We start from the raw sequence: 15,844 nt of genomic DNA on the forward strand, positions 1-15,844 counted from the left end.
CACCCACCCAAAGAATTTAAACTTCTTAATGTGATCCGGCCACCTAACCTTCTGCCTCCACCTGCTACGCATGCTTTCTCTTCGAATCCACTCCGTTAACCTTACGGACCAGACATCACATGCCCTGCCCAAGCCCATTTTTCCCTCTTGATTTCGACAAGGATGTAATTAACCTACGTTTATACCCTCACCCACTCTGCCCGCTTACGGTCACTTAACGCTACACCTATGATGTTTCTTTCCATGGCACGCTGCGTTGTCCTTAACTTAAGCGGAATCCTTTTCGTTAGCCTCCAAGTTTCTGCCCCATAGGTCATTACCGGTAAGATACAACTGTTGTACAGTTTTCTCTTGAGGGATATCGGTTAACTGCTATTCATGATCTGAGAGAACCTGTTATTTGCACTACATCCCATTCTAATCCTTCTAGTTATTTCCCTCTCATGATTCCGATCAGCTGTCACTACCTGTCCTAAGTAGGCGTATTACTTTACCATTTCCAGCGCCTCACTACCAATTGTGAACTGCTGTTCTCTCGTTAGACTGTAGAACATTACTTTGGTTTCTGTATGTTAATTTTTAGACCAACCATTCTGCTCTGCCTGTATAAATAATTGACCATGCTTTGCAATTCATCTCCTGAGTGATTCAGCAAGGCAATGTGATCAGCGAAACGCAGAATATTTAGGTATTTTTCATTAACTCTTATCCCCAATATCTCCTGTGCGCAGGCGGTGAATTGCACTGGCGAGATCGTTTCTTCTTGCCTTACGGCCTTCCTTATTAATAATTTCTTGCTGATTTTGTGGTGGATTATGGTCCCTGTGCAGTTGCTATACATATAACTTCCAGTATTTTGACATAAGGCTCTCCTACACCCTTTATGACTGCTTATGTTTCCATTGAGTCGAATGCTTTCTCGTACTCAATGAAGGCGATCCATAGGGGCTGGTTATATTCTGCGCATTTTTCTATAACCTGATTGATAGTGTGAATATGATCTATTGTGGAATATCTTTTACGGAAGCCTGCCTAATTATATGGTTGATTGAAGTCTAAGGTTTCTCAAACGCTATTATTGATCACCTTAGAAAATACATTGTAGGCAACGGACAGTCACATGATCGGTCTGTAATTTTTGAAGTCCATCGCGTCACCGTTCTTATTAATTTAGATAATATTTCCATTCCTCCCAGCTTATGGTACGGTCGAGGTCATAAGGCATTGCGTATATAGGGTGGTTAGGTATTCTTGCACAATTTTACCCTCCGTCCTCCAACAGATCTGTTGGTGCCTGATCCTCACCAGCTGCTCGCCCGTTTGCATTGTTCCTGAGGCTTTCTTTACTTTCTCTTTCGTTGCTGGCGGGATGAGAGAGAGAGAGAGAGAATCTCTTTAATGAAAAAGCAGAGAGTTTAGCTCACGTGTAAAAATCGCTATCGTGTACTCTGCATGCGGAAGGAAATTTGGGAGGTAAAGACGGAAGGACGGGAGTCCGAGAAAGGTTAAATTAAAGAAAAAATGGGGGGGGGGGGGGAGGTGGACGAGAACTTAAAATGCGAAGGTTAAATGCATACTAACGGGCATCGGCGAGAAATGATGTAACATATGAAATGATGAGGTGCAAAGTCTTTTAAATGCCAAACAAAGTAATGCGAGAAAAATGAATGCGAGCAACATGCTGGATGAAATTACAGCTTGTTGAGATGTCCAGTTTTTTTTAAATACCTAAACAAAAAGTTCATTGCATGCCTCTGTTGCCTAGGGCAATCTAAAGGACCTAAAACACTGTCTATTGTTAAAGGCACTGGGGTGAGCTTTTCTATGCACTGGTCATACTATGGAAGTTCCTCAGCATAGGAGGGCACTCAAGCAAGATAAATTCCACAGAGTCGATCAAGCCGCAGTTGTCACAAAGTGGACTGTTCGTTTGACTGAAACGGTATCGCAAGGCGTTCATAAACACAGCGTTCAGGTCAAGTCGGTGCTAAAGTGCTTCCAGGTGGCGAGGAATTCTAGGCGGGAGTCTTGATCTTATATGTGAGTCGACTGAGTAAACTAACTGATTGTGATGTGTCGGTATGCTCCACAGCCGATTCATTTCTTTTGAAGCAATTTTTTGACAATTTAGGATGCATCAGATTTTGTGAAAAACGTCCGAATGTATCTCTGGAGTTGGTGGCCTTTACGGGTCGCTTCATCTCCTTTTTCATTAGCCAATATGCCTCCGTGTGCTGGTATCCACTGAAATTTTATCCAGTGGCCTGCCACAATAGCCAGGTGATCTATATACCCGGCGTCAAAGGAAATGGGCTGCTGATAGGTGTTCTTCAGCAGGTTGTACAGTATCTGCAGGGATGCTTTTGAACCGCTGAAGATAACCCATCGGCTGGAGGATCGGCGCAGAGTATAGGAAACAGCTTATTTAATAGCATAAAGCTCAGCTGTGATAGCGGAAGTTTTCCGTTGTAGTCGGTAATAAACGACACGGCTGGTTGAGGGCACACAAAGGCCATAGGATGAGGTTTTTTGAGTAGATGAACCGTCGGTAAAGACGTGAGTGCACTGCGTATATTCTTCGGTTAAGTATGTTAGAGTAGCTTACATTAGCGCTGCCTGTGGCATGCGGCTCATAGCACCTACACCTGGAATAAACTTCTTTACTTTTAGAGGCGAAAGTGTCAAGACAGGAAAAGACAGAGGTAGTAGTTTCTGTGGCTGATTAATAGTGGGGAGCGGCAGGAGCTGCAAAGCTTGACCAAAGCCAGAGTTGCAGTGAGTGAGGGGAACACTGTGCAGGAAGTGTTTCTTCCCTTGAATGACATGGCGGAGGTGTGTGCGCATAGTTCCCTCGGCGTCAATCACATCTAGCGGGAGACAGCCTGCTTCCGCAACTGTTCCTGGTGCATAGGAACCCTTTGGGCGGCCAAGGCATATCCCCAAGCAGTTGTTCCGCATGACTTGTAGGATTTCTTTGCTTGTTGGAGATAATATGTGAAGCACCGATAGACAGTAGCGCAAGGTTCCTTCAACGTAGGCTTTTTCAAGCAGAACCAATGATGGGCAGTTGCTGCCCCACCATGTTCCCGCCATGAATACGAAAACTTGCGAACCTGCACTGATCCTCTCGCGGAGTTTCTTGATCTGAAGTGACCACCAGAGATTACTGTCTATGACAACACCTAGGAATCGATTTGATTGTCTATAAGGTAGTGACCGTCCACCTAGGAGGAGCGGATATCGTACCATCGTTTTTCTGGAAAAAGCCATGAGAGAGAAAGAAAAAGAGAGAGAACAACTTTATTAAAAATGCCTGCAGAATCGGTTAGGCTGCCTCCACGCAGGGAGGATAAGCTTTTACCGCGACGGGGCCACTACGTCAGTCTCGTGCGTTGTCAAAAGCCATGGGAACACTTTTTTTTCTGCCAAGAGACGGAGGCCTCAGGGGCCCATGTACATCGAGATGTGCAGTAACGCTCTCTGTAGACGTTGCTGGGTAATACAGCGTGAATGTGACTCGCTCCAGATGCATATGTCGTCTGCATAGATCGTTAAGGGCACTCCTCACGGAAGGTCTCTTGTTAGTTGTATAAGGGTGAAATCGAACAGGAGAGGGCTGGGCGCCGCTCCCTGAGGTACGCCCTTCTCCACTGCGCGGAAGAGTGTAGAGCCATCTGGAGGGTTCATGAAAATTTGTCGTTCTTTCAGATAGTGTCCAATCCACTTGTACTGTCTCTCTCCTTATTGTTGTGATTACAATGGGTGCTGTATAGATTTTTGTAGAACTCTTCGGTTACTTTACCTATCTTATCCATATTGCTAATCTCATTGCCTTCCTTGTCTCAGTGCATACATCTGGTTTCTACCTATGACTATTTCCTCTTCATTGCTTTTAGACTACATCCGTTCCTTGGAGCATTATCTATCATCTCCATATTGTATTTCGTTATGTATGCTACCTTGCGCTTATTTCTTAACTGGGATAGCTCTGCTAGTTCTATCCTGCTTGTAGGGTTTGACGGCTTCGTGCTTTGCAGTTTTTTAATCAGATCTTTCGTCTCCTGAGATAGCTGCTGATATCCTGTCCAAGCGTCTACCGCCTACTTTTACTGCGCACTCTGTAATGACAGCTGTCAGATTATCCTTGATTGTTTGATAGTTAAGATCGTCTTCCTCAGTTAAAGCGGGATATCTGTTCTACATCGATATCCTGATTTCCTTTATTTTCCCTCTTATCGCTAACTCGTTAGCGGACTTAGTCCCCACTAGCTTCTTCCGTTCCTTCTTCAAATCTATGCTAATTCGAGACCTTACCATCTTATGGTCGCTACAGCGCATATTTTAGAGGACCTGCACATCCTGAACGATGCCAGGGTTAGCGCATAATATGAGACCAATTTCATTTTAGTCTCATCATAGGGGCTCTTCCAGGTCCCCTTCCTGTTCTCTCATCAGCGTTGAGGGGCTCGTGTCGCTGAAAAGCCGGAGTGGGCGTTGTGGGCCGTTGGCGCTCTAACGCGAAACAAGAGAGTCTCCAAATAAAACAATCTTGTGGAGATTTGGGAATGAGCGCCAAATGTCTTTCCAGTCGCGAGGCGAGCATGCGCTGAGCATGCTACGAGGACTAATGGCTAATTTTTTTAAGCAGAAATTTTCTGCCTTTCGTCACATGGTGCTTAGCAGGGAGCATGCGCAGTCTAAATATACAGGCACCCAGGCCTGTAAGCAATACCTGCTTTCCTGATAGCGAGTTCCCACAATGCCACCAATTGGTTATCGTCTGGAACGAGCTGAAAGAACATCAACAGGCCCCATTTTACAATTTCCTTGATACGAGAGGCGTGAGATTCTGTTAGCGTTTTGTAGTCAAATTACTTGTTAGATTAGATAGCTGGCTGAAATTTCCACCTAGTAACAACGTGAAAAGCTAGTGCTCAATAACTAGAAAATGCGTTCCAAGTTCGCTGCAAATTAAGTCTTCTGGCCACAATTCTTTATTAAATTTTTTCTTTAAATATACTGCAGGCCCTTTTAACACCCATGCAAGGGTGTTTACAAAGCATTCTTGCAATAAAGACAGCATTATATACAGGGTGTCCCAGCTCTCTAGAGCCAAGGGTTACAAAACAATTTATTAGAGACAGGCGATTGAAAGCAGTTGCGTATTGGTGACAGCCATCTTAGGCAGCACATGCAAGTTTTTGTTTCACAATAGTTAAAAATTTAACTTTATCTAAATTAATAAATATTGATTTCAGATGACAAATTGCATTTGAACTGTTGATGAGCACCTTCAGAAACCCTCATTCCAGCATTTTCCACAAATGAATAATCACCTGCATCTTTTTTTCCCAGCTCAAAAAAAAAGCCCGCGAAATACAAAATAAACCACGTGACTAATGCACTTGCGCGCCTCGATTGTGCTGCTCTCAAGCGGGGTTTGAGCAAACAAAATCGCCTGCAGCCTTGACTCGACGACCCCGGCGCAGTGGCAGGCTGATATGTTGGCGGTGGTTTCTCGTCTGCGGCGGCCAGTGGCACACATGACAGTGCGATTTGCCGGCGCCAACATGTCGGCCTGCCGCTGCTGCGGGGCCGTCAAGACTGCAGCGATTTCGTTCAATCATACCAAACTTGAAAGCAGCATGATCGTGGCGCGCAATTCGTCAGACACATGGTTTATTTTGTATTTTGCGGGCTTTGGAGCTTGGAATTTCTTAAACACCAAACGTGCTAAAATTAATAGAAAGGGTTTTACTAATTCGGGTGTTAGCCTTCGTGGACAGCAAAACAATAATCAGCCTGTGTCAACTCGGATACCGGCCACGGTGTTCGATATGGAATGCACATGCTCATCTTGAGAGCAGAATTCTACTTGCTCGTCGTCAACGCCACGTCGCGGCTTTGGTTACGCGAGACGTCGCCTAAGCTTACCCCAGTGTAGAACACTCCATCCTAATACATAGGCTACAGTGTCTTCAGTTTCCAGATTAAATACTTTATTTTTATTTATTTATTTAACAAATACTGCCAAATGCCTCTTGGCAGTCAAATCTGGAGTGGATACATTGTTCTTGAACAATTTCCAAGTTGCGTTGAACAGCGGCAAGGAAAGAAAACGTGCGATTGACAACCAGCCACGAGGAAATGCGCACAATCAACAAATAGAAAAAAGAAAGAAGGAATACACTTCGAAAGGCGGATGGCAAAGCAAGAAGCGCTGTAAAGAAATGCTTGATGCATCATAGATAAGGTGACAAGGCCGTTACAAAAAATTCAACAGAGGGCATGTCAGCAACCTCGTAGGGTAAGGCGTTCCACTCGGCTATGGTTCGAGGAAAGAATGATGAACGGTAGGCGTTAGTTTTAACGTGCGGCATTACAATTGTCTTGCTGTGCTTACCTCTAGTTTTCCTGGATTTGTTGAAATTTATGTAAGTATGAAAATTGATTTTTAAATGGTTGTTGACAACATTGTAAAGGATTTGTAGGTGGTGTAGTTTACGGCGCATTTATAGCAACGGGAGCCCAGCTCGTGTTCTCAGGTCTGAAACAGAGATACCTGTAGAGTAAGCGCTGTAAATGAATCTCAGTGCTTTTTTTGCACCCCTTCAATGTGTTTGATGTTTTTGTAAGTATGAGGGTCCCAAACAGTGTCAGCGTAATTAAGCATTGGCCTAGCAAGTGTCGTGAGTGCTGCAACTTTTGTCGCACTGGTGCAGTGCCTCATGCGGTGCATCAATAACCAAAGCTTTTTTATGGACGCCGAAACAACATAATCAACCTGTGCGTGGCACGTTAATTTGGAGTTAGTTATAACGCCCAGGTATTTGAAGCTGTCAACCAGCTTGACATCTGCATTGTTAAATTTCTAAGTATATATTAACATTTCTTTCTTGTGACCATCATATGGGCACATTTCGAGACATTTAGGTTCATATGCCAAGACTGGCACCAATTGTTAATTGCAGATATAATCACTTAAAATAATCTGATCTTGTACAGATTTGATGTTCAGGTACACGATGCAGTCATCGGTGAACAACCGGCATTGTACAGAGGAATCCAAGGACAGGTCATTTAAATAGATCAAAAAAAGAAGAGGTCCAAAGGCAGAACCTTGTGGTAGTCCGGATAATACTGGGGCAGATGAAGAATGCGAGTTTTTTGTACAGACATACTGTTGTCGATGGGGTAAATAACAATCAAGCCAGTTCAAAATTTGTTGACTTTGCAATACACTTTTCAGCTTCAGCAATAACCTTTTGTGACTTACTCGGTCAAACGCCGTTTCGAAGCCGAGGAACAGTATATCAATTTGATCTCCCCCATCCAAAGCTGCTATGAGATCATTAGTAGGGTGTAGTAGTAGTGTAACCGTGGATAGGCCAAGTCGAAAACCGAGCTGTCCCTCAGAAAAGAAATGAATATTTTCAAGAAAACTGCTTATGGGCTTAAAAATAAAGTGTTCCCATAGCTTGCTAGCGGTGCACAGGAGCGAAACAGGCCTGTAGGTAAAGACACTAGCCTTATGTCCAGACTTGTGAATGGGAATCACCTTTGCCATTTTCCAATCATGTCCAGACTTGTGAATGGGAATCAGCTTTGCCATTTTCCAATCATCGGGAATGGCACCTTGTTTCAGACTCTCATTGAATATTATGAACAGGTATTTCGAGCACCATTCTGCGTATCTAAATAGAAAGTTGGTGAATAGGTGGTCCGGTCCAGCAGACTTTTTTGTGTATAAGTTTAGCAGTGACGAAAAAATGCCTTGTTCCGTAACATAGAGGTTCCGCAGCTCATATTTGGGGCATAGAAATTCAAGAATAAGATTGTCAGCGTGTAAAAATACAGAAGCAAAATACGCGTTGAAAGCCTCGGCAATACACTGAGTATCGCTGCCCTCGATGTCGTTCAGTCTGACTTTGGTCACCGGGCCTTTTTTGGACATCTGCATTTCTTTATAATAGAAAATTCTTTTGCGTCAATAATGGTGTTCATTCAGATACGTACGAACAAACGAGAGGTGTACCGCAAGGAGGTGTTCTTTCTCCTGTGCTCTTTAGTATTCAGTTGAGCTCAATCCTTCTCAATCGACATGTAAGCACTTACGTCTATGAGGATGACATAGCGTTTTTTGCGGCTTCGCCGGATATACATTCCCTGCATGGTCTGTTGCAGTCATATCTGAGTACACTTGAGCACTGGCTGAGCAGATTACAGCTGAAGTTCTATGTTAGCAAGTGCGCATTCTTGTTTTCCCTCTTTAGAGTCATGTCTCTCTCACTTGCCACTTACAACAAATAGCGAAGGTTCAAACTCTAAAATAGCCAGGGGTCATTTATGACGAGAAACTCACCTGGCGACCCCACAATGACCATGTCACGGTGATGGGGGCTCGTGCCCCGGGCTTGTTGCGTATACTGTGTAGTCACCTGTACGGCATGCGAAGTGATCCGCTATAAATGATATACAAAATCTATGTCAGGCCAGTTTTGGAATTTGGATCTGTGTTGTTTTCAGGCTCGGCCACATACAAACTTCGTCCTCTCGTTCTTTTGGAGAGGGAAGCACTTCGGATGTGCCTCGGCCTCCCAAAATGTGTGGCTACCAATGTGCTGTACCTTGAAGCCCGCATTCCCCTTTCTTATCTAGACATCAATTTTTAACTGTGCAGACAAACCTAAGAATCTACGAATCTCATTTCCACCGTTCACAAAGCATTTTCTGTTCCAGCCGACCTCCTTTTTTAGTGCCCTCTGGTCTCGTTTTCAAACTCCACAGGTAGTGTTTGTGCACAGATTAATTGAGCCTTTAGATGTGAAAATTTATGCCATCTTTCCAGCGCAATGCAGAAGGCCCGCTGTCCACATTGTTTTCGACGATATTTAAGCCCAAAATGCGAAACTTTTGCCATCGTGTATTATAAATGGTCTACTAGACGATCATTTAAGGACCCTACCTACAAATATTGCAATAGCAACCGACGCATCGCAGTGCAATGAAAGGACAGATGTGGGAATATTCTGTTCACATTTAAACTGCTCCTTTTCTCTGTGGTTTCCAGGTTTCACCCCTATTTTTCAAGCAGAGTTTATGGCAGTAGTACTTTCTCTACGCAATCTAGACCCTTTTATTACCGCAGTGGCAGTAATAACCGGTTCTTTATTTCTGTGTTCGTCCCTCGCCGCACATGTTGACGGTCCCATTTTCAATACAATCTTGTCTCTGCTTCCTCCGCATTTGAGTCTTGTTCATTTAGTATGGGTTCCCTGTCACAGCAGTGGGACAGTTAACGAGATTGCTGATACGCTCGCAAAGGCTTCCCTACGCGGCCCCGTGTTGCCTATCATCCCGGCTACAGCCTATATTACAGCATCTAGGTTTCGGCGACGTGCGCTTTTAAGCACGCCAGACACAACACTTGTAACATCGGCAGACTATCAGCACCACAGATATTCTTGTAACAGGCAAAGCTGTCGATCTCGGCAGCTTGAAGTATTTTTGACGAGGCTGCGGTTCCGTATACCTCCTCTAAATTTCTATTTACACAGGTCGGGTTTGGCGCTCTCCCTCCTTTGTGCATTTTTCCGCGATCCTGATACCATTCAGAATTTTTGCTCTATTGTCGCTGATACACCTCTTTGAGAAGAAGGTTGCAAAAGGAGCCCTTGCGGCCCCTTGGACTTAGTTTAAGCAGCCCGCTCTTGCTATCATTTGGTGCCACCGCATTCGGGTTCAGCCAAAGATCTGTTTGTACTGCTGTTCTAAATTTCCTACTAGAATCTCCCCACCTGCCATGCAAAGGGTTACAAATTTTTCTTTGCTCTCAATTATTACATTCTGGCTTAATATTTCTGTTCCATGCAGTCCCTCTTTTTATTATTATTATTATTATTATTATTATTATTATTATTATTATTATTATTATTATTACTATTAATATTATTATTACAAATTTTGATGTCAAAACTGTCATCCCTTTTCTGTTCATAAGGACGAATCCTCCGGTGTTGCTTTTCCGAGTTCTTTTTATTTTAATTACCTGAATACAGGAGAATAGTCATCCGATTCTCGGCTGATCCCCAGTGGGGATATGTGCCGTCTTTTGAAAGGCTAATAACAACAGCAACAGCAGCAGCAGGCCTCGAGAAGGGGTGAAGATGCCGCAGTAAGTGGAAGATGAGCAGAGGTTGCTGCCACAGCGGCGGAGGCAGTGCTCGCGTAGGGACACGTTCATCAGGATGACACGCATCGCGTACTTTGGTAGAGCGTGCGCCAGTTTCACGATGCTGCACGTTGGTGTGTTCGTCCTCGTGATCGCCTTCGACGTCCTCAATGACAGCAGTGCCGCAGCCGTTTTTCCAGTCAAGGTCCGCTCGCAGAGTCATAAATCCGCGCACAACCTGTGCCACGTGAACGCGTACAGATTCTTCGATTGTGCCGTTCCATACAGGCCTATCGACCTTCCGGGTAACTACTGCTCGCACATAGTGCGTCTCCTTCACGGTTTCTTCACCGGCGAAAGTGGTAAACCATATGGTACCTTCGGTCTGGTGCAGTGCCGCCTCATCGAGCTGCGCGACAAAATGAAGAAAGGCTTCCCGCACCTCAGGTACCTGGTCGCCGCAGGTGACGAGAACGACGGTAGCCGACTAGCCTTCCACGAGACACCCAGCGCCACGGTACTCAGGAATTTCATGGCGGAAATGGTCCGTTGGCTGCTGCAGATCCGCTACCATGGACTCATGCTCAGACTGGAGTTCCTCGCCGGGAGAGACTACCGATGGCATACGACTGCTTTCCTGTCGCACTTCAAGCGAATCATGCACAAGCACGGCCTCTTCTTTATCGTGACCGTGACGTCGGGGGCGGGTATTGTTAGAGGAGACGTCAGGCTTGGCCGGCTTAGAAAATTCCTTCACTACGTTGGCGTAGTGACGCACGGTATGCACCGCGCAGCCAATGTGTCCGACCGCACCCTTGTGCCTTTCTACCATCAGCCTGGCCGCAAATGTGGCAGAAGCGTCGAGGACTCCATCGAGCACGCGATCTCTACCGGCGTACACCGTAGACAGCTGCTGGTCGTCATCTCTCTGTCAGGTTACATGTGGACCGTATCCAAGCTCCCTGGGAAAAGCGTGTTGAACACCTGCAACGACGCGCGAGAGGTTCGCATCGTATCTTACGGAGAAACGTGTCACCTGATGCAGCAAGCCGGCTGGCCAGTGTCCTAAGACAGCGAGAACGAGAAGCCCCAAGCTTGGCGAAATAATATCTGGATGGAGTACGAGAACGAGATCAGCGTATGCAAGATGGCGTCGCTTGTGGGCAAGATGTTCCTCGGAGGTATCATCGTCTGAGACGTGGGAAGCGACGGATACTCGGGGCGCTGCAGACTTAAGAACCAGTTAGTGCGGGCCGTCTTCACTGATGTTGAATGGACGCCGTCTAACGATAGCCAACAAAATGAAAGCCAAATCTAGAACATCAAATGGAGTCTAGTAAACTCAAAACAGCTGATCGCCCGCTTGCAAAACAAAACCGGAAATGCACTTCTCTACCTCCTACATGCCTTCCCTCAAGACGTGATTCTAGTTCCACCAAGTGTAAGGCAGCGACTGCACCTTTTCTTTCCTCATAATCAAAGCAATACTATTCGATTATTACTATTTACAACGGTTACATGATCATGTAGATGCTCTTTTATGTTGAAAGGTACCGCCTATGAACATCCCTTTCCCCCTCAAGTAAACTTGTTTGACTTTCTTGCTCTTCCGTCCTTTGAAAGTTTATATGAACAAGGACTTATACTACGACTCTTTTAGAATCCTGCCTTCAAGACTAAATACGTTGCTGCCAGAACACTCCTTAAAACTGAGCGCCACATACGGATGTCAAAATCTGCTATACTTTAAGGCCAAATGATGCAGAGAACACGTTATTTCCAAAATGTTTTTTTCTTTTACTCTTTCTATTTTCTTAACAATTTGTGTCTTTGTGTGTGACCACTTACGATGATATTTTTATTGCCTTCACTTTCCACTTGCCGATGTTGCCGGGTTTAGTCTTGCAAGCCTCTTCTTGGCTTTACAGGCCAGAGTTTGTATATATCACAATATGTCGTCGCAATAAACTAATTATTATTGTTAATATTATTTTCATTGGCCTTTATTGCAAGCATGAAAACAATAAATGCAAGCCGTTAATAGACAAATGATAACGAAAAATGGAGTGGAGTGCACTTGGAGAATCAGTGCTAAGTATGGTACAACATTATATCGGTTTTGTACCGCCATAGCATCGAAATAAACCCAGCATTATTTAAAAGTGTTGAAATTTTGGGAAACGAACAATACACCAACGATGATGTCAAAGGTGAATTTGTTAAAACATTCGGTAATCTGTCATTGGAGCAGTAAAGAGATTACATTTTCAATGTAAAGCACTACTCCGACAGTTACTTTATCAGCTAAGACGCAAAACAGGTGATAATTACAGAAAACAGTCGGGCACAGAATACCCCGCATTTTTTATGATGAATACATTAGCATGGCATCATATAAACGTCAAGCAAATTTTGAAGATTATTTCCTTTGAGAATGTCTAAATGATCGTTCTGCTCATTTAGAAATGTTCGAGAAATTTTGCATTTCCTCTACTTTGCTTTTATAACCTTCACGTTTGACTACTGATGCCTTCGAGCCTCCAAATATTAAGATTACACGGCACCTGTAAAATATTCAAGTTGTACTTTTCTTTTGCGCTCGCCTAGTGATGGCAACAGTTGCTTTATTTTTTATGCTTATTGATAAGCGAAGATAGGCTGAATCTTATATCATTTTTATTGTCTCTTTAGATGATTCCAGGGCAAGGTCAAAGCTCTGTCGGAAGGAGTTCTTGCATGCACTCTTTTTGTGCGCAAATTAAATTATTGTTCTCTGCGCAAGTAATCGGAGCCTAAAGCTGCTAGTAGAATATTTTGCGTATGTATATGATGTTCTGTCAAACTCTGCTCTTTTACAGCCAAGTATCAAAGTCCGCCTGACCAACATACAAGTGCAGCAAACAAAATATAATTGAAAAATAACTAGGGAGCAACAAAAACTCTCAACATGTAGCACATGGAAGATAAGTGGTTCAATGGCTCTTTTCCTCTCATGGGAGAACGCTCCATCTTATCCAAAGACGGCCTGACAGCGTATCCGCCTTCAGCATCAGCACAGATAGCCAGCGTCTATATCAGCCAAGCTGAACAAAGCATTTCAGACCATCCGTCAGGAGTCGGAACGTACGGTCACCAAGTCAGCGTTCGTGCTCCGCAGGGTTCTCAAAAAGCAGAAATGAAGTTTTTGCGTCTCTTGGTCATCGCTTCAGCCGTCGTCCTCACTTGTGCATTCTCTCCGTCGAAGCCTCTGAATGGGTCAACAGGAGGAGGAGCTGGTGTCAAAATAACGCTTTTTTACGAAGGTCTCTGCGAGGGTTGTCACAGTTTCATCCTGAATCAACTGCGTCCCACTTACGACAGGCTGGAAGACTACATCACCCTCGACCTCTTGCCGTTCGGCAATGCCCACATGAAAGTTGACAACGGTACCGTCACTTTCACGTGTCAGCACGGCCCCGAAGAATGCTACGTCAACGAGGTCCAGACGTGCGCAGTTAAATACGTCCACCCTCCCACTCAGCTGCTACATTTCATCGCCTGCATGCTTTCGGACGACGATCCCACCAAGGCAGGCCAGCCTTGCGCGCGGAAAGTGGGAACCGACTGGCCAGTGCTGGACAAGTGCAGCCAGGGACCCGAGGGCAAGCAGCTGCTTTACGAGATGGGCAAGAGGACGCGGGGACACCATCCGACCATCGAGTACGTGCCATGGGTTGAATTCAATGGCGTTCACAACGAAACGCTAGAAGTATTGGCCAGACACGACCTCTTCAGCGTGGTGTGTGACCTGCTTAAGCCAGAGAAGCCCTACGTGTGCAAATGTGCTGAACGTGAGCCTGGATATTGCTTCTCAAGATACTGAACGTGTACACTGCTGGCATTATGCAGCTTCCTTTGATTTCAGGAGAGCGTTTCTCTTTCTACACACGCATAATTAGAGCGCGACTAGGCGACGAAGCAGGTCAACAAACAAAAAATGGGCATCTCCTTCTTCAGTCGGCCGGGCAACCTGGACGTTAAAAACTTGTATCAATCTATAACACATGTTGGTGCATCACATATAACCTTTTTTTATTTTTAAAGTAGGCGAAGCCAGATCCAGATTGTTTATAGCATTCCAGATCATTCAGTACTTAAGGGCAACTATAAACTTTGGAGACCAACTTACGAATTTGTAGTGAACTTAGCCCGTATTAAAGAAGTGCCACACAATGAATGCTTGACGTTTAACTTAAATCTTCGTAGTTATGAACACAACCGAAGATAGAAGAACAAAGCAGAGAAGCACAACCGCAGGTATCGCATACTTAGGCTTTCGTCAAGCATAGATTCGGTAATAAGTTAGGTTATGGCAATAATCACCATCCTGTTTGTATTTTTTGTACTTGTCTTCATGTATAATAAATGATATTACCTCCCAGAAGTTGCCGTGAACCTTGTACAGCGATGTGAGAAGTGATGTGTAATACTTATTGGCGCATTCGGGTAAGAGATTGAATTATAGAGAATTATTATACTGTTTATCGCCATAAGGGAGGCGTCTCAGTTGTTGGAGGATGGCCGCTAAAAAGAGGAATGCTTCCGTAATTAGCTTGGGTAGAAAATTGGGCGTGCTCTCAACTGGACGTTTTCAGCGTTGTCTGGCGACTGCGATAACATGCTATGAGTGTTTTCTTTTCTGTTGTGAGATTCCTTTCGCCCCAATTGTTGTCGAACTCAGTTGAACTTACTTTAAAAATCGCCGTGGCGTTGCTGCCAAAGGTGAGCTGGATTTCTGTCCTATACGAGCTCATATACGAGAACAATATTCATAAACGCCCCAGGCTGCACTCAAGTGACACGTTGGTCGCTCGGCCTTCGCAGCAGGGATCAAAACAAGGTGTGTAATAGTTATTTCCGCATATCCACAACCCTTGCTAGAGACTATATAAAAATACTAGATTGCGTTAAACAGGTCACGTCCCACGGGATAGTGTAGTTCTCCGCACTGGCCACGCATGGTGATGCAATGCTTACTGCGACAATTGGCGACGCATGCGGCAGTAAAACAATAAAAAAGACGTAGGTCATTACCACCTCCATATGTTTCGCTTCATGCCTTATACAACCATTCTACTCGACGTGCTCCGAGGAACTAGAGGTTAGCCTTTTTAAGAGTCCTGATTATTCGAAGGCAAGCAAGCGGTTAGAAAATTTGGAAATGCAACCGGAGCTGAAGCAAGAAACTTCCATATGCACCATTTTTCAGCAAATACAGACGTCAGCCCCAATTTCTCCCATAGCAGTCGAAGGGAAGCCAATAGAGCATCGTATCGCCGTGATGAAAACGATATCCAAAAGAAAAAACTTCATCCTCGAGCCGTGTTCGAACCACTGGCGTACAAAAAAGAGCTACTTCGTATTCCTGCCGTTCTGACCAATCGGCCACCGCCACTGCCTCTTCGCGGTTTCGTGCGTAGGCAGGAATCATTCAGTTTTACGTACCAGTAACCAGCAACCCAGATGAGCTGATGTGATTGAAATCGAACACAGGCGGAGTCTCCTACCCCGAACTCGGACTTGACGCTTGAGTACAGAAGCGCTCGGCTAATCGCCGAAGGCAAAGAAGAAAATCGGACCGACACCGCGCTCCACACGTATGTAAGTAGGCCGTGAACCAGTAAATGAATGCGG

The 15,844-nt window shown here is 44.8% G+C and overlaps 1 protein-coding gene and 1 pseudogene across 1 annotated transcript; both read left to right on the plus strand.

The window, feature by feature from the left end:
- The first annotated feature begins 10,292 nt into the window (after positions 1-10,292).
- On the plus strand, positions 10,293-11,240 carry LOC144129716 (uncharacterized). The gene has a single exon (XM_077663813.1). It carries the CDS (start codon positions 10,293-10,295, stop codon positions 11,238-11,240), a length of 948 nt encoding a protein of 315 aa, XP_077519939.1.
- Positions 11,241-13,251: 2,011 nt separating this feature from the next.
- LOC144130279 (gamma-interferon-inducible lysosomal thiol reductase pseudogene) lies at positions 13,252-14,594 on the plus strand (annotated as a pseudogene).
- The last annotated feature ends 1,250 nt before the right edge of the window (positions 14,595-15,844 follow it).

The sequence above is a fragment of the Amblyomma americanum genome, chromosome 4 (genome assembly GCF_052857255.1).
Source record: "Amblyomma americanum isolate KBUSLIRL-KWMA chromosome 4, ASM5285725v1, whole genome shotgun sequence".
NCBI lineage: Eukaryota > Metazoa > Arthropoda > Arachnida > Ixodida > Ixodidae > Amblyomma > Amblyomma americanum.